Source organism: Rhinichthys klamathensis, unplaced genomic scaffold (genome assembly GCF_029890125.1).
Source record: "Rhinichthys klamathensis goyatoka isolate OS25496 unplaced genomic scaffold, OSU_Roscu_1.1 h1tg000111l_1, whole genome shotgun sequence".
In the NCBI taxonomy this organism is placed as follows: Eukaryota; Metazoa; Chordata; class Actinopteri; order Cypriniformes; family Leuciscidae; genus Rhinichthys; species Rhinichthys klamathensis.
The window spans coordinates 6,309,057-6,331,769 of NW_026606649.1; the positions used below are offsets into that span (position 1 = coordinate 6,309,057).

General features: G+C 36.4%; 2 protein-coding genes across 3 annotated transcripts; one reads left to right on the top strand and one right to left on the bottom strand.

Annotated features, from left to right (window-relative positions):
* The first annotated feature begins 80 nt into the window (after positions 1–80).
* On the top strand, positions 81–5,846 carry bora (bora aurora kinase A activator). 2 transcript variants are annotated; one of them, XM_056254341.1, is made up of 12 exons: positions 81–165; positions 392–573; positions 656–762; positions 872–917; positions 1,023–1,104; positions 1,193–1,246; positions 1,342–1,398; positions 2,595–2,824; positions 2,952–3,105; positions 4,121–4,701; positions 5,015–5,155; positions 5,372–5,846. In XM_056254341.1, exons 2-12 carry the CDS (start codon positions 421–423, stop codon positions 5,390–5,392), a joined length of 1,626 nt encoding a protein of 541 aa, XP_056110316.1. In that variant the 5' UTR covers positions 81–165; positions 392–420; the 3' UTR covers positions 5,393–5,846. The 2 variants fall into 2 exon arrangements, with proteins under 2 accessions (XP_056110316.1, XP_056110315.1); XM_056254340.1 differs by having other exon boundaries at positions 90–241.
* Positions 5,847–6,688: 842 nt separating this feature from the next.
* On the bottom strand, positions 6,689–20,922 carry dis3 (DIS3 exosome endoribonuclease and 3'-5' exoribonuclease). Its single transcript, XM_056254344.1, has 21 exons — positions 20,437–20,922; positions 19,264–19,421; positions 18,962–19,155; positions 17,622–17,695; positions 17,349–17,516; positions 17,058–17,219; positions 16,297–16,413; positions 15,622–15,759; positions 15,193–15,339; positions 14,996–15,112; positions 14,806–14,907; positions 14,192–14,256; positions 13,988–14,072; positions 13,778–13,905; positions 13,579–13,665; positions 12,946–13,102; positions 11,217–11,431; positions 9,703–9,871; positions 9,433–9,591; positions 9,174–9,296; positions 6,689–6,922 (listed from the first exon to the last, which is right to left on the bottom strand). Exons 1-21 carry the CDS (start codon positions 20,824–20,826, stop codon positions 6,854–6,856), a joined length of 3,024 nt encoding a protein of 1,007 aa, XP_056110319.1. The 5' UTR covers positions 20,827–20,922; the 3' UTR covers positions 6,689–6,853.
* Between the last annotated feature and the right edge of the window lie 1,791 nt (positions 20,923–22,713).

Below are 22,713 nucleotides of genomic sequence, written 5' to 3' on the forward strand. Positions count from 1 at the left end.
AGGAAGTTACGTCGAGACGGAATGTCGCCCGTTCTCTTCACCCGATTGGTTGTTTCGCAGGTTCTGCTGAATTGTGATTGGTTGGCACATCTTGAGCGAAAATTAAATCAGACGTTGGAAGCCCATCAGAGATCGCGGTTGGGCTTGTTTGCGTCTCGTTGCGTTGTAAGTATTTAATTAAGAACATTAATCACCTGGTAAAAATCACATCAAAACATGTCAAGATTGCAAACTAAGAAAGGTAGATAACCCGATCAGTACTCGGTTGATCATTACTAATGAGATGCAGTAACTTAGTGGATAACCAAACAGGATGTTTACCACACCAAGTTGTTGATATTTTCAAGAATCTGCAGTCTTTCACTAGTTTTTATTTTTTATTAAAACGTAGCCAGCTCGTCTCTGGACGCCGTTTTTAAGATGGGAGATATAGCAGAGATTCATATAACACCCGAGACTCCAGGAAGACCTGCTATTCTGAACCCGTTTGAGAGCCCAAACGATTATCACCGTCTGCATGAGCCTCTGATGCCCAGCCCGTCGGTGTTCAAAAGCTCCAAGAGCTCATCTGCGGTGAGTATCTGACTCAGCGTGTCAGGGGGAAAATAAAGAAAAACGATAGAAATGACATTTCTGTTTGTATTTTCTGTTGTAGACACCAGCCAAGTTCAAGTGGTCCATTGATGAAATGGCAAATTTACTTCCTGTGGAAATAGACCCTGAGGACATTCACCGCCAGGCTGTGTTTCTGAGCCAAGCCAGGTATGTAATTGCTGTTAGTATGTTTAGCTTTTTAATAACCCTGTATTTGTAGTTATTTTTTCATATGTTCGTGATATTGACTCAACTGTGTTTCTTTTTAACGCATAAGGGCAGATTCTGAGATTGAGGCAAAACGGCAACATGCTATTGAACAGGTAAAACTGCTTTACCCCTTGTAAATAAAACAGTGTCTGTCCATGAAAATGTTTTCTTTTCACTAAAGAGAAAGATGCTTCATCAAATTATTTTTGGTTGTACAGTTTTTCACTAAAGGTGCCATTGTTCCCTCTCCATGGGGACCACTCACAGCTAAACAATCAATAAAACTGCCACATCAGAAAAGTAAGTCATGACACAGACACATAAAAGACAAATGTTTTAATACAACTAATGTAGCATTTGGATATTCATTGAAACTGTCTAATTTTAGGTCCGTTGTCCCCACTGGTAACAGAGGAGCCTCCGCCACCAAAGAAAATCAATGGTTTGTTTAGCAGCTCTAAGACATTTATAAATTATCATTTTAGATCTTTATGTAGATTTAGAATAATCGGGCTTTGCTTGTTGTTTGTGTTTAAGCCATCTGTCAGACAGTCCTGTCCCTACCAGTGGACTTCAATCTTGAGAAAGTTCTGGGTAACCCTTTTCATTTCTTTCTTGTTTTGGAGTAATATATTTATATATTTATTATTATTATTATTATTATTTTGTGTGTGTGTGTGTATATATATATATATATATATATATATATATATATATATATATTCCCTCAAACTCTTATGCTTTTGTCTTTCATACACAGTTTTTATGACCTCATTAATTGAGATAGCATGACATATTTACTCTTTCAAGATTCAAGTGAATTTATAAAGAAGGTTCTAATCTAAAATGTTATTTACAACATTATAATACCATTCAAAAGTTTGGGGTCTGTAAGATAAAAATAATAATAACTTTTATTCAGTAAGAATGCATTAAAAATGTATCAAGATTGACAGTTAAGGCCCATTCACATCAAGGACGATAACCAAAGATAACAATAAATATATAGTTAAAAAATCTTCAAGAATAGCAGAGTTCACACCACTACTATAACGATAACAGCACAGAGGAACTATTTTTATCCTGCTGATGAACAATATAAACATTGACAGCCAATCAGAATCCATTCTGCTGCAAAGAGCTGGAGCATTTAAAGTGACAGACAAGCACGCGTTTATAATAAACAGAACATTATTGTCCGCTGGTGTGGACGCTAATATAGTTATCGTTCTTGGCCTTAAATGGTTCTCTTTGGGTTCTATCGGCCAAAAATACTTTTCTTTTTAAAACCTTTTATGCATACAGTTTTAATGACTTCATTTATAGAGAGATTGGTTTATTGTACTTTTTAAAAAATGATGAAAAGAATTCATAATGTAGGCAAAAAATATAATTTATAATAACAGGGTTCATACTTTGACTTATTGAAATTGAAGTACTGGGAAAAACTTTTGAAACAGCCATGAAGAGGTACTTTAAAAAGTGCTTGAATTCTTAAAAGGCAATATACCCCAAATTTGTGTTCAATTTGTTTGATAAAACACAAATACAGTCTTTACGCTTAAAATAAACGCTGTAGCCTGTCTGATATTAACCTTGTTGAGGAGATTTCTCATGACTGGCGTCAGTGCTGGTCAATGCATTGATCTCTATGAAGTGAAGCGTCAGATTAGCATTACTTCAGCGCAGCATTGTTTGTCTGTTGCGCCTGACGCCGTTGTTCAAATAATTTTCTTGTTTACAACCTTAGTTTCTTGTTGATATTAACTTGAGAACTTCTATTCTACCAGGTGATTACTATAAGACAGAAGAGTTAACTGAACAGGTGCAGGAAAGCCTTAGCTCCTCTTCATTGCGACGTAAGCTGTTTCTGGATGGTCATGACAGCGGTTCTGAGTCTTCTACCCCTTCCAGCCCAGATAGAAATTCCCATAACATACCTCCCAGCAGTCGAGAGATGATGTCTTCTGTTATTGTCTCTCCACTTCAGTGTGGCATTCCAACCGGGACGCCATTGTCTGTACGTACTACGTACCAATTCATAGATTTGCCCAGGGCCATTTTACCCTTGTATATACCAAAAAAATCTGGATCAAGGATACCTGATTCTAATAATCTAATATTATGTTTTTACCCATAATTTTCAGGGCCAGTTTTCTTCCAGTCCCATCCGAGGCCAGTGTCGAGCCTACAGTCTGGGCAGTATCACAAGTCCAATGTTTTCAGAGAGATCTTCTCCTGCTTTTAAATCTCCTATTCTGTCGCCCATCAGACTTCAGCATTCTGTGACGCCTGTATCAGGTAAAAAATCTGAGATGGTGCCAGGGTTTTAAAATGTAATTTGCATGACCAGATAGATAGATGCAGGGGTGTCCAAACTTTCTTTTGTCAGCTAAACCTGTTAGACATAATATTTACTATAAGTACCCCCTGAGATTTTTAGTATTTCAATAATTTAACATGTTCACGGTTCTCTGTTGGTTAGTGGTCACATAACATGCAAGTAAACAGATTAAATATATGATATTTTTAGTGTTTTATTTTGGAATTTAACCTTTGGAGATTCGAACCTCTGTTTAGCTTAACCTCATTATAAAAAATTATATATATATATATATATATATATATATATATATATATATATATATATATATATAATTTTTATGAGGTTACCTAAAAAGAGGTTTGAGTATTTAATCAAATATATATATATATATATATATATATATATATATATATATATATATATATATATACATACATAAAATAAAATTATTTATATATATATATAACTATTAAAAAAGAAATATTAGTTTTTAATTACAATTGTACTTTTTAAAATAAAAATGTTAAATTTTATTTTATACTAAAAGTTATAATACTAATATATATATATATATATATTGGTGAAATTCTGTATGTTGGACATTATGTGAATTTGTAAATAAAGTCAAATCTAGCACACATATTCCCAAATGCACGTTAAACTCGCAGCACGTGCAGAGATGGAGTTAGCCGCATTTACTGTGAACAAAGTCACTAAAAACACTGGATCATCATAAGCTATTTGTGTGTGCATTGAACATTAACACACTTCACTGAGACATGTAGCACATTAGATGATAGTTATGTAATTCTATCACCGCTTTTGATTTGATAGTCAAACTAAGCTATATCTCGATTATTGCTCATTTATTTATTTTAATTTTGCTTTCAATGTAATTTATTATTCGCTTTTCACCAACTTGCGAACCACCGTTTGTAAGACCTTGGATAAGTGTGAATGTGAGATGACATTAAAACTTTGTCTTTATAGGTGAGAGGAAAAGGCTGTCGTTTCTGTCCCCCAGTGGTGTTCCTACGGGCAGCTCGGACATGGACGTGAACCGATGTGGAAATAGCCCATTGGTGGAGGGCTGTTCCCCTATTCGCAGCTGCTCCCCCTTTCAGTCCAGACCCAGAGTCTGTATGTGGGCCTCTCCTACTCACATTTCCCCAATCCTCCACGACAAGGAGAACATCCATCCCAGTGAACCTTTACCCACCATGGACCTGGACGCCAGCTCGACAGGGCCTCATGCCCAGCGAGAAGGACTGCTATCAGGGGGAAGTGAGTCAGAGGCCTCTGTGGATGTTTCAGAGCAAATGGATCAAGACGAGCAGTTTGTGAAGGATACGGAAGGAAATATTGAGACCGACAAAAGTGAAGATGAGGAGGATGAGGTCATCAGCAGGTGCAGAGAGGAATCCTGTGGTTGGGTTCCTGAAGAGGACACTGCGTCACCAGCTAGACTGTCCAGCTCTCGAACAGGCAGTGTGCCTAACGCTGAGAGTACGCACATGTTCGTATCCCTGCTAGCGGAAGGGAGCATCACACCGTATGACATTAGCATGCAGGTTAGTATGCGTGCTGTCAGATGACCAGAATACCAGTGGCTTCCAAGTAGCCTCCAAATACTAGACAACTAGATGAAGAGTCGTTTAAACAGTAACCCAGCAGGTGTAGCTGACCTAAAACGTTGTGAAACCGCCTGGTGGTAGCAGTAGCAGCTGAACCGCCTTCTCTCCAAGAACTGTAGTTTTTATTTATTTTAGTTATTGCTTTATAAATAGAAAATTGTTTTTGCAAGCTTTTTAATGGAATTGTGAACTATGGTCTTAATCTCATATCAGGTTTAGGTCTAATCTGTCCCTCATGTTCTCTGTGCAGGTGGATAGCGGTTATAACACTCACTCGGTTTGCACTAACAGCTTAATGGACGCCCTCAGTTCAGACAGCCAGAGTAAGGAAATGCTGGACACACACACTGCTGAGGAGGGTGTACCTTTCACTAGACACACTAAGCCAAAGGTAATGTCACACACACACTACACAGCCAACATCAGTCACTGTAACCAACTATATCACATTTGAATACTTTATTCAGCTGTTTTGAGCCATTTATTTAGTTTTCTTTGTGTGCACACTCAAACTGTATTCACTTGATTAGTTTGTATAAATAAAACATACGCACTGTGCATAACCACACTAGGTCATTTTTAAATGAGGATATGTTTTGTTCTCCAGTTGTTCATCCCACTGCACTGAGCATGAGGGACAAAACAGGCACTTTACACACTCTTATGCCCAAAGCTGTGGAGGAGACATGATTTACACATCAAGCTGAATACTGATTTCATCTCATAGAGAATGCTGAATACTGTGGTTGGTATTACTGTCTGAGCCTTAAAGTTTTTTTGTACTGACTAATCCACAGCATTATTTATTCTTGCTTCAAAAATGAATGAATTTGAGACTTGAATAAGATTTTTGTATGGTTTTGATTGTGGAATGTAAATGTAGCTTGCAATAACTTTTGTTAAGAGGATGGGGAGGTATGTAACCATTTCCTCTAGCTGTTTTTATAGGGCCTTTTTTTTTTTTTTTTTACAATCTTAAAATAATTTATGAATTAATCACTAAAACATATGGAGATACCACAAGGTATACATGTATATTATGGCAGCATGTGTATCTGAATTGTAATAAAACGTCTTAAAAACAGTGCCAGTGTCCTTGACCAGCTTGCAATTTGTTCTCTTACAGACAAGAATAACATTAACACTTTTGTTCATCTAAAAGAAGTGAAGAAAAATCTAATGAAGAAAAATATTTCTTTTAAAATCGAAATCAAAAGATGTCACATTGGCACATAACATTGTTTTTGTACACAACTGTTCTAAACTAGAGCCGAATACATTCAGCATGTACCGGTACTTACAGCTGATGTGTGTTGTAGTTTTTCAATTAAAATGTAAAGAAGAAATATAGTACTTTTTTTTCTTTTTTCTTTCTGCATTCCAAATTATACAGGGTTCCCACTGTCATGGAAACTCTGGGAATTTTACAATTATGATATTCAGGCTGGAAAGTCATGGATTTTTTTTTACTCATGCTCTGTCCTAAAATATTTAATCTGAGCCTTGTTGCCCCAGATTCAAAATATGGTGAAGAGTTTAGATATGTCATCACGCATGGCCAATAAGAGACAATGCCATTCTAGTCATCTGCCCATTTTAGGATTTTTGTTTTCAGGTTATAATAATACTTGATACAATTTGTTCTGGGCATCATATTTAAAGACCGTTGTAAGTGGTTCTGATTCTACTATAATATTTAACACTGTTTAAGAACAAATTTGGATAATCCCTTGAACTCTACAATGTATTTAATATAGTTTTAATAAAGTAACAAAAAAACATTTCTTAATATTCATATTTAAAATTTAATAATGAGATTTTCACTGAAAATTAATCCAGATGGATGACATAACGGTACTGCTCAAATGAAAATTATACAGTTTAACACAGATTGTAGAAAATGGTGCTTTAGCTAGCTAAAAAAAAAACTGCTGATGTAAACAGAATAAAAAGAAACTACTAAAACCCTTTCATATCAATTTCTTTCACTTGTGCATTCACTCAAGGCTCCCTTCAAACTACCTTGTATCTGATCTGAAAATCTTTTCATTTAATTTTGGCTTTTATAGTACTACTCTCCTTCTTGGTGTTAGCGGTCAAGCCTGGGTTTTTTGGCCACTGGTTCCGATTCAGGCACAGGTACACTAACCCCAGGGATCTAGAAAAGACAAATACAAAACTATATTTTAGTGACACATTTAAAAAGTTAATTTACTTTATTTCTACATTGTTTCGACCTGTTGACCTAACGTCTATCTAGAGATGTAGCTTATAATAATCAACAAATAAACCCAGGGAGAGATATCACTGCAAATATACCATAAACGAAGGGACATAAGGGATAAATGAGCACTAGGATGGTCTTTATTGTAAAAACAAAATAACTAAAAATATTTACTAATATTAAATCAATATTTACTGTCCATTTATTACATATTTGGTTGAATGTACACTGAACAAAATTTTAAACGCAACACTTGTTTTTGCCCCAATTTTTCATGAGCTGAACTCAAAGATCTAAGACTTTTTCTTTGTACACAAAAGGCCTATTTCTCTCAAATATTGTTCACAAATATGTGTTAGTGAGCACTTCTCCTTTGCCGAGATAATCCATCCACCTCACAGGTGTGGCATATCAAGATGCTGATTAGACAGCTTGATTATTGCACAGGTGTGCCTTAGGCTGGCCAAAATAATCTGTGCATTCAAAATGTCATCAATAAAATGCACCTGTGTTCGTTGTCCATAACATACGCCTGCCCATACCATAACCCCACCGCCACCATGGGCCACTCGATCCACAATGTTGACATCAGCAAACTGCTCACCCACACGACGCCACACGCTGTCTTCCATCTGCCCTGTACAGTGAAAACCGGGATTCATCCGTGAAGAGAACACCTCTCCAAAGTGCCAGACGCCATCGAATGTGAGCATTTGCCCACTCAAGTCAGGTACGACCAGTGTTGGGAAAGTTCTTTTTTTTTCTACATGAACTAGTTCAAAGTTCAGTTCACACATTTTAAAATGAACTAGTTCAGTTCATAGTTCATACTTCAAAAAATGAACTAGTTCATAGTTCTTTTTTTCCATATGTTGCTGCGAGCTTCTTTTTTTTTTTATTATTATTGCCACAGCCCATATACAACCACAGACAGGAATTATTTTATCGACGGCCAAAGTTTGCACAGAAATGTAAGATTTTTCCCATCCTCACCGACCTTGTCATAAAACTCGTTTAAATGATCATACGACGCCTCCTCGCTCGCTGCTTTGTCGACTACATGCTACTTCTTGTTTGATGCCGCATGTGGCGGCCGCGGTGTGACACTGGTGGCTGGTGTTGCCAGATTGGTTGTTTTTTTCGCTACATATTAAGGCCTGTTTACGTGCGTTTTAGCCGGGTTTTCGCCTGGAAGGCTCTATAGAAATCTGGCACCCTATTGAACGAAGTTAAACTGAGAGAGCGTGCGTTCACAGACACCAGAATGAACGCGTTCACAGTAACGTTCATCAGGCAGTTATTCAGTACGTTCAGTTCACGTTCGCCCAAAATATGAACGAGTTCATGAACTATCGTTCATTGAACACGTTCAGGCACAACACTGGGTACGACGATGAACTGCAGTCAGGTCGAGACCCAGATGAGGACGACAAGCATGCAGATGAGCTTCCCTGAGACGGTTTCTGACAGTTTGTGCAGAAATTGTTTTGTTATGCAAACCGATTGTTGCAGCAGCTGTCCGGGTGGCTGGTCTTAGACGGTCTTGGAGGTGAAGATGCTGGATGTGGAGGTCCTGGGCTGGTGTGGTTACAAGTGGTCTGCGGTTGTGAGGCCGGTTGGATGTACTGGCAAATTCTCTGAAACGCTTTGAGACGGCTTATGGTAGAGAAATTAACATTCAATTCACGGGCAACAGCTCTGGTGGAAATTCCTGCAGTCAGCATGCCAATTGCACGCTCCCTCAAAACTTGCTACATCTGTGGCATTGTGCGGTGTGATAAAACTGCACATTTTAGAGTGGCCTTTTATTGTGGCCAGCCTAAGGCACACCTGTGCAATAATCATGCTGTCTAATCAGCATCTTGATATGCCACACCTGTGAGGTGGATGGATTATCTCGGCAAAGGAGAAGTGCTCACTAACACAGATTTAGACAGATTTGTGAACAATATTTGAGAGAAATAGGCCTTTTGTGTACATAGAAAAAGTCTTAGATCTTTTGAGTTCAGCTCATGAAAAATTGGGGCAAAATCAAAAGTGTTGTGTTTATAATTTTGTTCAGTGAAGGAGACTGGTCAATTATAGTTTTGTGGACATTATAAAAAAAACAAATCACAGCTGCAATTGATGTTGAGCTGTAAATGTAATGTGCTAGCCATGTCTCTCAACAAAAACAAAAACGTACCACTGGTTCAATGAGCGCCATTCTGATCCTCTGATGCTGGAGGTTGGAAGCATCGAGGCTAATTGTCACTTTGACTTTATCAAATATGTGGAAAGTGTGTTCTTCCACTTTGAGAGTGGGACCCTGAAAAAAAAAAAAAAAAAAAACAGGTTCAACCTCAGAACATTCATATGATCAGGTAATATCTCATGAATATAACCTGTAAGGCTAGCATTGCCTGTTATGGGCTGCACAGACTGATGTCAAGATATATGCGTACCTCAGAGTCAAAGTTGAGATGAGGACTGGGTTTGTCCTTGTTCTCAAAGAACACAGTGCCCTCCAAACCAAATTTAGGAATGAGGATTATGATGGCATTTTTTCTTACAAACAGAATGAAGCCTTCCTCATTTATGATTCCTTTATTCTTGAAAAATAGCTGAAGAGACGAGATGAAAGACACCATGTTAAAAAAAATCTGCAACAATTATACCACACATCATTAGTCATGTTTTTTGGAGATGTGTTGATGTTAGTGCTTGCAGTTTACCTGAGTGTGGAATGCCACTGAGGCTCTCTGTGCATACTGGGCCATTTTGTGTCTGTAGTTGAGGTTGGTGCACAAGGCCGACTGCTTATGCTTGTCCATCAAATCTGGGTACGTGTTGTCTGCATTAATAGCCACCGCTAACAGACGGTGAACTATGATATCAGAGTATCTAAAAAATAAATAAAAAACAAGCATAAATGTTCAGTCAAGAAGGATCAATTTATGAATAGGTGAAAAAAAGTACATCATAATGAAGGTAATCCATACGACCCCAGTGGATGAATCGATGTGTTTTTATATTCTTAACAAAAATTAAAGTTCTATCATCCTTTACTTACCCTAATGTTGTTCCAAACTCATAAGACTTTTGTTAATCTTCAAAACACAAATAAATATGTTTAATGAAATCTCAGAGATTTCTCTCCCTCCATTGAGTCTATTCACCCAAAACTCAATACTTCAAAATGTGCAAACGTTACGATCATGACGTGCATCGTAAAAGAAATCCATATGAATCGAAGTCTTCTGAAGAGACACAATCACTTTATATGATGAGCAGATTTAATTCAGGCTTTTATTGACATAAACATTGATCATTGCACATACATGGAGAACATTACATTTTAGTAAACCGAAGCTCAAACATGCTTGCTTGAGATGTGAGGACCAATGAGGTTTGTTCTCACGCATCAAGCAAGTACGGCTGAGTTGCTATTGACCATTCTTGTTGTACTTGATGTATGTGTAATGATCAAAGTTTATATGTGAATACAAGCCTAAATTAAATCTCATAATACAAAGCGATTGTGTCTCTGTAGAAGACTTGGATTAAACTGCTTGATTCATATGGATTCATTCCACAATTGTTTTACCAATGTTTTGAACCATCAGAGTTTTGAGGGAATAGACTTTCAATGCAGGAACATGACTTTCATTAATATCTTTTTTAGATTTCATTAATATCTTCATTTGTGTTTTGAAGTTAATCAAAAGTCTTATGGGCTTGGAATGACATGAGAGTGATTAACTGATGACAGAATTTTCATGTTTGGGTGAGCTAACCTTTTAACTATAAACCATCGCTTCCTGCCAACTGTCATACTTGGTTTCATGAGAGGGTCAAGTTTACTTTTGATTTAAAGAAAGTGCGTTTTGAAGCACTGGTCCAACGTCCCACTCCCAGTTCACAACATGCTTAGGTTTACGTCAAGGGTTAACTCTCTTTTGAATGCAAGTAACACCCTCGTAAATGCAAGAATGACAGCTTGTCGGCAGCAATTGTTTCTAATTAAAATAAGTTTAAAATATTAGTATTTTTATACAAAGACCTATTTTTTTTTTTTAGCAGACACAGATTCATCCACTGGGATAGTATGGATTATAGTCAATGTGTTCAACTAAAGAAATAAAGGTATACATCTAGGATGGCATGAGGGGAAGTAAATCATTTTTGGTTTGACTATGCCTCTAAATTGATTGAATATAACAATTTTACAGGGACTAGGTTGTCTCACCTTCTGATGGGTGATGTGAAGTGTGTGTAAATGGGTGATGCCAAGCCATAGTGGTGGAAATCATTGTCCATGCCAGAGCAGAAATACACAGCCTGCATCATGCAGCGGGTGGCCAGAATCCTCAGCAGAGTGTTGAAGTATGGAAAGCTCTCAGTCGTTGCATTGTTCAGGGAATCGGCTAGAGCTTTGGCTGAATCTGTATGGATGTCGAGGTCCTGGAGAAAAGGAATAACATGGCAAAAATTTCAATGAAACTGACCAAAATGCTGCACTTATTTAAAATGTGAGATGATTATACCTCTCTAGATGGTTCATATCATGAAAAAGTTTTGGATGCCCTGACTAACACAATACACATAATATACACTGCTATCCACCTACTTGTTTACAGACCCTGATATACTCACAGAAAAAATTTTTTTTTAACCTTTGCTCAGGGGTAAAAATAAGTTTGAAATGGCTTTGCAATGATATATTGTTTGCAAACATTAGGACACTGCCCATGCTGGGAGCCCTTTAGATTTGCATGTAAACATTTGCTGCTTCTCAATAGCTCAACAAAATTGACAGCAATGAGAAAAGAACAAATTTAAAAAAAAAGTATCTGATTATAGGGATGCGAGTATGTTTGCACCAGCTCTGCAATTAAGTGTTTTTTTAAGTGCAATTTTTGTCCCACTGTCTAATCTCGACCAACCGACTTAACAAATTAAACTGAAAAGATTTCCATGTCAAAGTAGGTGAAGCCCCAGAGCACCCACATATTAAATAATCATAATGGACCATTGGCAATTTGAAGATGTTTAACATGTGCAATGTTTATAGGGAAAATTAATGCTGAGCATTACTTTCAAACGTGTTCGTTCTTTGATTTCAGTTTCAAGATTCACTTCAAGTAAATCAGAGCCTTAATGATGTAACCTCTACAGACTAGAAAAATACAGACTTTAATCTTAATGAATCTTTTTGGTGAATGTAATAAAAAAAAAACTGGGATCAATCAAAATCAACATCACTGTTATATATAGAAGGTCTTTACAAGGTAAAAAGTGCCCATGATAATCAATTCTAGTTGACAAATATGGGGAATTTTGTCCTGCTTGCATTGATTTTCAAGGGCACTAACTAAATAAAACAAAAACTTCTGACACTGGCTTGATTTAATGATGGTGTTTGTGCACTTGGTAAGTTAGTGGTATGATTTCCACAACCAAAACCCAAAAGAAGCCCTTACACATAATAGGTAGGTGTGCGTGGAGGCTTTGCCTTCTTTGACATGGAAATCTTTCTTCTGTTCAGTCCGTTGAGCTCAGACGCAAGTAAAAACATGAACACACTAAAGAGAGCAGCTTTATAGTAGAAACTGAAGTCCTAATGGAAAGAGACACTGAAACAGTTTTTTCATGTTTAATACTGTAAAGCTGCTTGCTTTAAATCAATATATTGTATAAAGTGGTATATAAACAAACATGACTTGACTGGAGTTCTGAATTGTAGTGCTTGTGCTCAGATGCTTCTTTACTGCAGTTTGCTTACTGCTGTCATTTTTGTTGGGTGTTAAATTTGTTATTGAGAAGAAAACATAGCAGATATAACATCATCTAAATACATCCAATGTTTAATAAAAGTATAGCTGCAAAGGTGTGTAACTTTGCCATGAGTATATTGGGGCCTTACTTTTTTTGGATTATATAAAGACGAAACATATATAAAGAACATATCCACTCACCCTTGACTTTGCAGCCTTGATGAGGATGTCATAGTTGGATGGTGGTGGTGCAGGGTGTTTCCTCAGTAGGGCACATTCTGAGAACTCATCATAGATCTTCTGCGCTACAGAGATATTTGCCAACAACATGAACTCCTCCACCATAGAATTAGTCTCCCTGGGGAAACATGTAAAGGTCATGGAACACTTTATTTTGATGGTCCACTTTAGACATTCTACTAATTATAAGTAACTTTGCAAGTCACAACTGCATGTCAACTACCAGTCACTAGAGGGATAGTGGACAGTCTGCTTAATATCTGCTAACTTTTTATTTTGATGGTCCACCCAACAGACATTCCACTGACTTTAAGTAACTTTGCAACTATGTCAACTTATTGTACTAGTTTGAACCATAACCTAACAGTCTACTCATACTCTAATGAGAGTTAGTTGACATGTAATTGCAAAGTTACTTATAGTTAGTAGAATGTCTAAAGTGGACTCAAAATAGTGTAACCAAAGGGCACATTTAAACTTTCAGAATCCAGACAAAGATAGGAAAAAGTAATTATTCTTCACCATAAGAAATAACAAAAGAAAACATATCATATTTTAAAGACTTAAAGGCAGAAAGAGGTATATGGAACTCACATTAGTTCTTTGGTCTGCAGATCTATGGGGTCATGCGTCTCACTGTCTATATGGAAACGTACTTCGGGAGAGGAGAGGGTCAGTGCTCTGAAAAATGGTAAAATAAGCAACCCTTACAAACTGTCAATGCAAAGGGTTAAAGTCTGCTTCAGAATCATAGCTGAGTTTCAAAATTACAGATCTAGTTAAATGGAAATACCCTTTGTCAATCCTCTGGCCCTTTAAGATCTTGGCCAGTTTGTTAAGGCCCCGCAGGCTCTTTGTGATGTCATCATTCATGGTGGTGTCATCGATCCTCATCTGAGCTTCGGCATATGTAAGGGAGGCCTTACAAGACAAAACAACACTTCCTTGAAGACCATCATAGAACACAGTTTTAAACACATTTTTCAAATTAGAGGCAGCATACCTTGGAGTTAATGATGCTCTTTGTGAAGTGAGTTTTGATGATATCAGCTTTGTGGTTCATCTCCCAAATACAAGAAAATGCTAACCTGAGTGTGAAAGTACATATTAGACAGTGAAGGTTAAAGCATATTTAATGTTTAAATATATAATAATGAGTTTACAAAGCATAATCACATAGAGGATAATGGTTTCATAGAAAGCACACCTCTCAACATTGGACCGCAGCGAGCACAAGTTGGAACTCAGAAGTTCAGGAACCATGTCAATTCTCTGTGGAAAGGAATGACTATTTATCACAAAAATGAATAAAGAAAGTAATATGCACAAAAACACTAAAATATTAATCCTACAGTTCCATTAAAAGGTTTGGGGTTGGTAAGATTTTTTTTTTTTTTTAAGTCTCATGCTTCACCAAGGCTGTATTTATTTGATAAAAATATACAGTAAAACATAGTAATAATATGAATTATTATAACAATTTAAAATAACCTCCTTTTATTACAAGTTAAAAACAGTTCTGCTGCTTAGTATTTTTGTGTAAACTGTGATACATTTCTATCAGAATTCTTTGACGAGTAGAAATTTAAAACATTTTAAATATATTTTATGTAACAATATAAAGGTCTTTACTGTAATTTTTTTTAATCAATTTATAGCATCCTTTCTAAATAAAAGTATTCATTTATTATTAAAAATGACACTTATAACCTTATAATTAATCTATAGTTATACTAAACAAAAGGCTAATTTAAAATGAGTATTTCTGGTTATAGCTTTTGACCCAGCCAGTCCATAATCTGTTTTTTTCCAAACAAGTACCTTTCCACAAAGGTAGACTGTAGTGCCTCGGCTTGCTGCCTCTTGATCTAGTGCATTTCCTGGCCGTATAAAATGGCTGACATCTGCTATGTGAACGCCAACCTAAAAGAAAAGCATGCCATTCAATACAAAACCCCAAAGGAACAGCACTACTACATTCCCTTTACCTTTCAAAATACTTTACACATACCTCCAAGTTTCCATTCTCCAGTTCCCGACAGTGAAGAGCATCATCAATATCCGTACAGCCAGGAGGATCCACACTACACACAGAGAGGTGTCTGAGATCTGCTCTGACCTTTAACTCCTGCAGGAAATCACAGATAAACATCAAGCCTTGAGCATTATAATGAAACATTCTGACACAACAAAGCATGACTGCCCTACCTCCTCAGTAATACTCCAGGGCATCTTGGGAAGGAAGCTAAGAACAGCCTGAGAGAAGGGCTGGTGAGGAACATCATGTTCTAGGAGAAGCACCTCTGTCTCAGTCTCTTTGTCTCCTGCAGTACCCAAGTTTTTAACAAAGTGTCCCTGAGAGACATGGAGAAAAATAATATAAAGTGATCTTGAAATGATCAGTGGAATTTTAACATCCAGGCTTCCAGACTCAAGCTATGTTTAATCATTCATTTGAAACAGTCTGTGTAAAGATGATATTAACACACAAAATGCAGGATTGATAATCCTAAATGCACGCTTGCATCAAAATACTATAAAAATGCATCTCTGATGGAAATCTCTTGCCTAAAACTCAAATCAACCCAGCATGCCATTATTTGTATAAAGTGAAGAGTGTAAATGACCGACACTTACGTTTGGGTATCTGGAGTTTTTAGGCCAGCCATCTATAGCAACCATAATCCTCTGTCCAACCAGAGTTGCGGCTTGTCTAGTCTCGATTCGAATACGTGGGATTCGTCGGTCTGCTGGGGTGAAAAGGTGTCTTGTTGCCTGGTGTTAAAGTTCAAAATAGTTCATTAATGCAATGCATCAGACTAACATCAAGAGATTAAGGAAAAAATTAATTGAAATTCTTTATAAAAAAAGTAAAAAAAAAAAAAAAAGTTAAAAAAAAAAAGCTAATTCCCCTTTGTAAGCAGTCATGTAATATTGATCAAAATACAGTGATTATATGAGCAAAACTGTATTATTGTGCATTTATCTGTTCAGAATAAGATTTCCATTCAATAAGCAAACTAATTCTGCCACCACATTTCAAACTTCATAAGTTCAGTTTACACTAATCACTTTAAAAAAAAAAAAGTTTAAGAAAGAAGTCTCTTATGCTTACAGATTTATTTTAACAAACACAAAGTAAAAGCTCTAATACTGTGAAATCTGTTTACAGTTAAAAATAATTGTTTTCCATTTTAATATATTTCGTCTTTTATTCCTGTCATGGCAAAGCTGAGTTTTCAGCATCATTGCTCCAGTCTTCAGTGTCACCTGATCTTTCAGAAATCATTGTAATATGCCGATCAGTGTTACCTCTTTGATCTGTGACTGTGAGAGCATCCCACAGAAAGGCCTCCAGTTCCTCTTTATAATGCCCACCACTCGTCCAGTGGGCTTAAGAGCGCTAGACTCCGATGCTTCACTCTTCAACTACAACACAACAGCAAAGAGTCACTACACACATTACAAAGGTGTCATACAGGTCACAGAAATTAGGGATGCACAATATATCGGCCACCATATCGACATCGGCCGATATATATGTTCGTTTTTAATGTTATCGGCCCAGTAAGAAAATTTGGCCGATATATTAAAGCTGATAAATAATGAATTTATTTCCTTCAGGTGAGACACTTCAGATGCGAACTGTTCGCCATGATGGTTTTGAATTGCTTAATATGATTGGAATCACTTCAAAAAGGAAAATAAATACAGTTAAGCACAACATGTGCTGTCATATAGGCTACATAAAATTGCAATGAGAAAATTATAAAATTATAATTGTGTGCTTGGGACATGGCTTTTTTTGATCATGACTTTTGTTTTTACAGTCATGCTCTCAAATTACATAAAAATTTGGATTTAGATTTATCGGCCAATATATCGGTTGTCGGCTTTCAAATATAAAGGTTTATCGGTGTCGGCCAAAATTTTCATACCGGTTCATCCCTAACGACAATATATAAACCCACAATACATTATTGAAATAAAGGGTTCTGATTCAACTACACAGTGTCTTTCGATACATTCTAGTAATTATATCTTAACTGTTGATCTTATGGGACTTATCCTACCTTATTCTCAGTCTCATCTTCCTCAGCATCTTCATCATTTGGACTATCATCCAGCAGCACAACAGATGATGGAGCAACCCAGTGTTCTTTGGGTAGGAGTTCAACAGCCACTACATCCTGATGCACAGCCCGGTTTAAGTTCTGAAAGCCTCGAAGTAGAACCTGCCAGAACATATAATGTTACAAATGTTCTTAAAAATACAACAAAAATGACTAGAAATACATTAATAATTTATTTTATAAAAATTTAAATAATCAATAGCTTGTCTTTCTTCATGATAACCTGCCTACCTCATTGATATCCGCCCCCTCTCGATGTATAAAGACCGTACCCTCCAGATAGTTATCTCTGTTGGCATGGAATGTGCCCTGAAGAAACGTTCCGTTCTTAATGCCAGTCTGAATCCTGGATAAGGGCAGGTGCTCTGGAAAGAGTAACTTACTGCCAGTGTTTTCATTCTATAGAGAATCATAAAAAAGACATGTCATTATATAAAACATTGAATATATATATATACAAAAACAAGAAGCTTTCTTGATCATTTTTCATCACATTGTACGCACTTGATCATCAGCTGTCATTGCAAGCCTGTCCACAAGCTCAGGATTGCCAATCAAGCTCTTGATGTACTCTTCACCTACATGAGAAAAGAATATAGAAATAAAACCTGCATTCATTTTTAAATCTTAATTGTAACAATTATGCAAATATCCTTACATGAAGATTGAGGCTGTCAATTAAAATTTGCTGATTATAAATTAATATGATTTTTACACTACCGTTCAAAAGTTTGCAAGATTTTTTTATTGTTTTTGAAACTCACTATGGCTGCATTTATTGAATTAAAATACAGTAAAAACAGACTACTTTAATATATTTTAAAATGTAATTTATTCCTGTGATAGCAAAGCTGAATTTTCAGCATCGTTACTTTTAGGTAAAAGAGCCCATCACTGATTGGTAAAGTCAAGCGCTTCACTGCAGCTGCCGTTAGAAGCTCCGGTTCCCATAATAACCTGAGACTCGCGCTTAGGACTGCACATGCGCACTGGCTCGTCTAGCCTGAAAACGTCGCCTTTGTAACGCTATTTGAGCATAAGAAACAACATTTATGAGACGGTTCATGTCAGATTGTGTTGCTGATTCGAAATATGTTATTTAATTGTGAGTTCGGCAAGCAGTTTTTGAGATTTCAGGATTCCCCCATTCAAATAGATAGGATGTCCGAAATAGCTGCCCGGAGGCGTTGCAAATATGGCCGCCGAGTGAACAGACTCTCCTTTAAAGGGACTTTGGTACAAGTCAGAGCTCTGCAAGTTGTTTACATTCATTATCACTGCAATGTTATATGCTGCTTTGAGACATGAGGTCATTTAACACCGTCTCTCGTGAAGCTTTGCAGACTCTGCTCTGTGCATTCATGTGTTTTTGAGGAGGCGTGGCTTTAGAGACACTCTGAAGGGAGGGTGGGATCTTATGTTTTCAAAGCTAGCTGGCTATTGCTAACCTCTCCAAAAATTGCCCACCCTAGCTTTAACAGCTGCTCAATATTTTTGTGGAAACAGTGATACTTTTTTTTCAGGATTCTTTGACAAATAGACAAAAGAATAGAATTTATTTTAGAATTTATAGAATAGAATTTATATAAATCTTTGGTACACAATAAATGTCTTTACTTTCACTTTTTTTTTCTTTAATGTATCCTCACTGAATAAAACAAATTTCTTTTAACTTTTGAAAGGTAGTGTATTAAAGGTAGTCATCCTCCCAAACCATTAGATTAGGATGAACAATTAAATTCAAACTAACCCTAAACTAGCCATAATAAAGACAGTACTTCAAACTTCTAGTGCCACAATGACATCAAGAACAATAAAAAAAAAGAAAAAAAAAAGTGTCTTACATTTGTACACAATCAGACCACACTGCTCTGCCTTTTCTTTATTAGCCCGGTCATTGGTCAGCAGAACCACTTTCAGTGGGCCACCATCGGTCACTTTAGTCAGGTGATCGGTGTACCACTTAGCAGCGACACGGATGGCTCGATCATTACGATCGTTAGCACTTTCCCCTTGCTCTCGTTCAACGAATGTCTCCCTTTAATCAAAGAGAATTATGCGACAGATGCATTCAGAAATGTATTCGAGTTAAATCAAAAGCATGTCATGAAGGTACTGTTAAGAGAAGCTTCTCAGAATGTGTTACCTGTGATGCTCATTAGTGAAGGTGTAGAAGTGCTTATCCTTCTCATGAATAGCATCCTTGATTCTTTTGTAGACCGTGGCGCTCCTGTGTCTGACCTCTTGTAAAACGGTCTGAAGAATGATGACGTTCCTGATCAGAGGGTCCACGAGGATGTCAAGCTGTCAGAATTGAATACCAAATCAAGTTACGTCTCATTTAAGGCAAGACACTCCAAGCAAAACCATTGTTTTTTCATGCATTGGTCAATTTTGGGTCAGATGTTGGGTTATGTTGCCCCATAAAATGTATTTTTTCAGACTAGCGGAAAGAAAACATACAAAAACACACATTTAAGGGTTTATTTTATTACACCTTATTTCTCCAGTAAGGGCTAGCAAAATCTCCACTTCAGTAGCACTTAAATACACCAAACTGTTTTATTCCCATATGTATTCTGAAGGTTTTTACAGAGGGGTTTGTTCATACATCATTCGCCTGGTTTGTATAACCTTTTATTCCTAAAAGTATGGTAATTTTATTTTTCTAGCTGTTGACATTTTTTTTAGATATATATATTGATAAGTGAGTGACAAAAACAGATATCCTAAATTCCCTCTGTAAAAACTTTAAATATGTCAACAAAATAAAAAAGAATTTAGAACCTGGCTTTATTCAAATATTCTGATTTCTGAGTTCTAGAAATGTACGCAAATCAGTGCATATTTAATTAGATGTGACTTTATTTGCATATTTAAACTACATTTCAGAAAACTTGCAATGCAATAATTTATCTGTACATATGGTTAATAATTAAGTTGGAAAATATGGTGATACATAGTATTTTCTTTTCTATTCACCTGCGTTATTGCCTTACAAATTATTTTATCCAAAGTGACACGAACTTTGCAATTGCAAGATGCTTAGGATTATAGTTATGATAAAACGATTTTTTAGGGGATCACCTATACTAAGAATGCCTTTAACCTGCCAAGATCTGAACAGACAACCCATGTGCAATATGTTTCTTTGGTGCTTCGTGTTATGGCACACACACACACTGACCTAAACAAGAAGTCATCTGATCTTCTAACATGCTGATATGACAGTTACGAAAACAAGTAAAAATGCATGTTATTGTTAACAGCGAATTGAAAGAATAAAATTGAAATGAGATTAAAATGAGTGAAAATGTACCTGATGTAAAACCACATTGGTGTCTGGGATTAAATAGTGAGGATACGAGCACAGGTTGCTCTCTATGCACGCGTCCTCTTGTAGCACTGGAGCTTCATCTTTGCACTCCTTACAAACTTCACTTCCGCACCAGATGTCATCTCGGAGGTAATGTTCGCGCACTATTTTCAACACTCCACCAGAGCGGGTCTTCTTCACAAATGTTTTGGATTTTAACATGGTCCAAACTGTACCGACGGTGGTTTTGAGGAGCTGTTCCACCAAAACACACTCAGATAACCCACGTGTGTGTGTACCAGTGCGCCAACTAAATATTATTCCGGAGTGATTCAGCAAAGGCAATGGGTTATTTACCTTATTTTTGAACAGCACTGCACTTAAAATGCACATATAAAACGACACAAATGTATTTGTTAAAACTGTACACTATCGGGAGGCTCCAAGCAGCCTGAGTGTGTTTTGTAGCTGTCCCCTTACAGTTCCAAACACCCCAAAAGGTACTGTCTGGCCATTTTGATGTTCACAATGGGGTGGAGTTAGAGCTGAGTTGGTCTTCTCTGTCTTTACCATATTACACCACTAGAGGGAGATACAACACTTACTATCCAAGACGAGGTGCGTCAATGTCTTTCTTTTACTGTCTATGGTCAATGTGTGTGGGAAGTGCGGCGGCATAGCTAAAATGTATCATTTGACTTGTCCCAATGTTTTTTTTTTGTTTGTTTTTTGTAATAGACACTTGAGAAAATCTATTATTTTGTCCCTGTGCTATAACAGCTCCCGATTTGCTTCATGAATGCAATACTGTTCACAGTTCACACTGATTTGATTCTCCTGAACGAGGCAAAATGCAAATTTTGTTTTAGTAATTTTGCAATGGAGCATCGCTGAAAGCGTTTTGTGATGCATGCCACAACCCTCTTAAATGGCTAATTTGAAACAACATTTAGTCCTAATTCAATTTAAAGCTGTACAACATTCATTTTTTTTAATGAATTGAATTAATATTATTATTTTAATTATTTATAACTCTAACCTTAATCTTTTTATTTTAAAGTCGGCATTTCCATTTTATAGGTGAAACAAAGGCAAAACCAGCTATAAAGATTTTATCATAGCCTCAATTCGACTGGCGCATGGTTTATAATGCAACCTCATTCTATGATGGCTAATTATCAAAGACTATATATCAAAACTATTTTTTTAAAGGTTTTGACATAGGCTATTTGCTCTTTTTTCTGTTTGTTTTAGGGCTCTTAGCTCTATGCATTCTGCATAGTGCTAATAACTAAATCTATGTGTTAAATAAAATGAATCAAATTTGTTCATGAACGATATGAGACCTACAGAACTGCCTGCAAACAAATATGATTATTTTCATAAATACAAACAATGTGTAATACAATACTGGACATATACATATTTTCCATAACATCTCTAGTTTTTATTGTAAGATATTTGTTTTCAGAGCTTAAATGTGGTTGGTCATGTTAAAGTTTAAAGAGCTTAGCTTTAAAGTTGGGTTGTGTTGTTCACACATCATCAACATTCATATAATTATATTCAGATACACACATGAGTCAGAGCTCTAGATCAGTAGAGGGCAGAATAAATTCCTAAATGATTCATTAGATGAACCAAAAGTACCAACCAAACAATCACTAAACATTCGTAGAACTGATCCTTGATTTGTGATTTATGAGCATGATAAAATGTATCAATGTTTTGGTTGGTGCGTGTTTCCTTGGATCCCAGACAGATAAGGTCAGAAATTACAGTCTTGTACATATGGTCTTACCCAGCCTGTTCCAAAACTGTTTTCCTCGAATAACTCACATAGCAAACAACTGCACAGCTGCCTTTATTCATGGCTCACATAACAGCCATATTTTGGGGATATGCAGTGTGCTCTACATGAACCGCATGCTATCAGAAGAAGATAAATTATTTTGCTATTTTGCAATCATACGACACTAGAAAATATGCATGAAATTAAATACTTCGATATCATGAAAATACATGGACTATCAAATTACCCACACTCTATGTCAGGGGTTTTCATTCTTTTGACCAAATATGATCATCCTCATGAGAGGGACCCCAATCTTAAAGTTTAAAAGGCATAGGCCTACATATTATTATATATTTTCACGTATAAAGACATTAAAGGTACAATATGTAAGAATTTTGTATCAAAATATCCAAAAACCACTTGCACAGTGTTATATATTTCTTTCAATTGTGTACTTACATTACCCTAAATGTTTCCAAGAATTT

Coding starts and splice junctions, on each gene's coding strand:
- bora (XM_056254340.1), top strand. CDS start 217: ATGTCAAGATTGCAAACTAAGAAAG. Junction 242..391: donor AAGATTGCAAACTAAGAAAG/GTAGATAACCCG, acceptor ATTAAAACGTAG/CCAGCTCGTCTCTGGACGCC. Junction 1,247..1,341: donor GCCACCAAAGAAAATCAATG/GTTTGTTTAGCA, acceptor TTTGTGTTTAAG/CCATCTGTCAGACAGTCCTG.
- dis3 (XM_056254344.1), bottom strand. CDS start 20,826: ATGTGCATTTTAAGTGCAGTGCTGTTCAAAAATAAGGTAAATAACCCA. Junction 15,760..16,296: donor CACAGTCACAGATCAAAGAG/GTAACACTGATC, acceptor CTTTAACACCAG/GCAACAAGACACCTTTTCAC. Junction 6,923..9,173: donor TGGCGCTCATTGAACCAGTG/GTACGTTTTTGT, acceptor TGTCTTTTCTAG/ATCCCTGGGGTTAGTGTACC.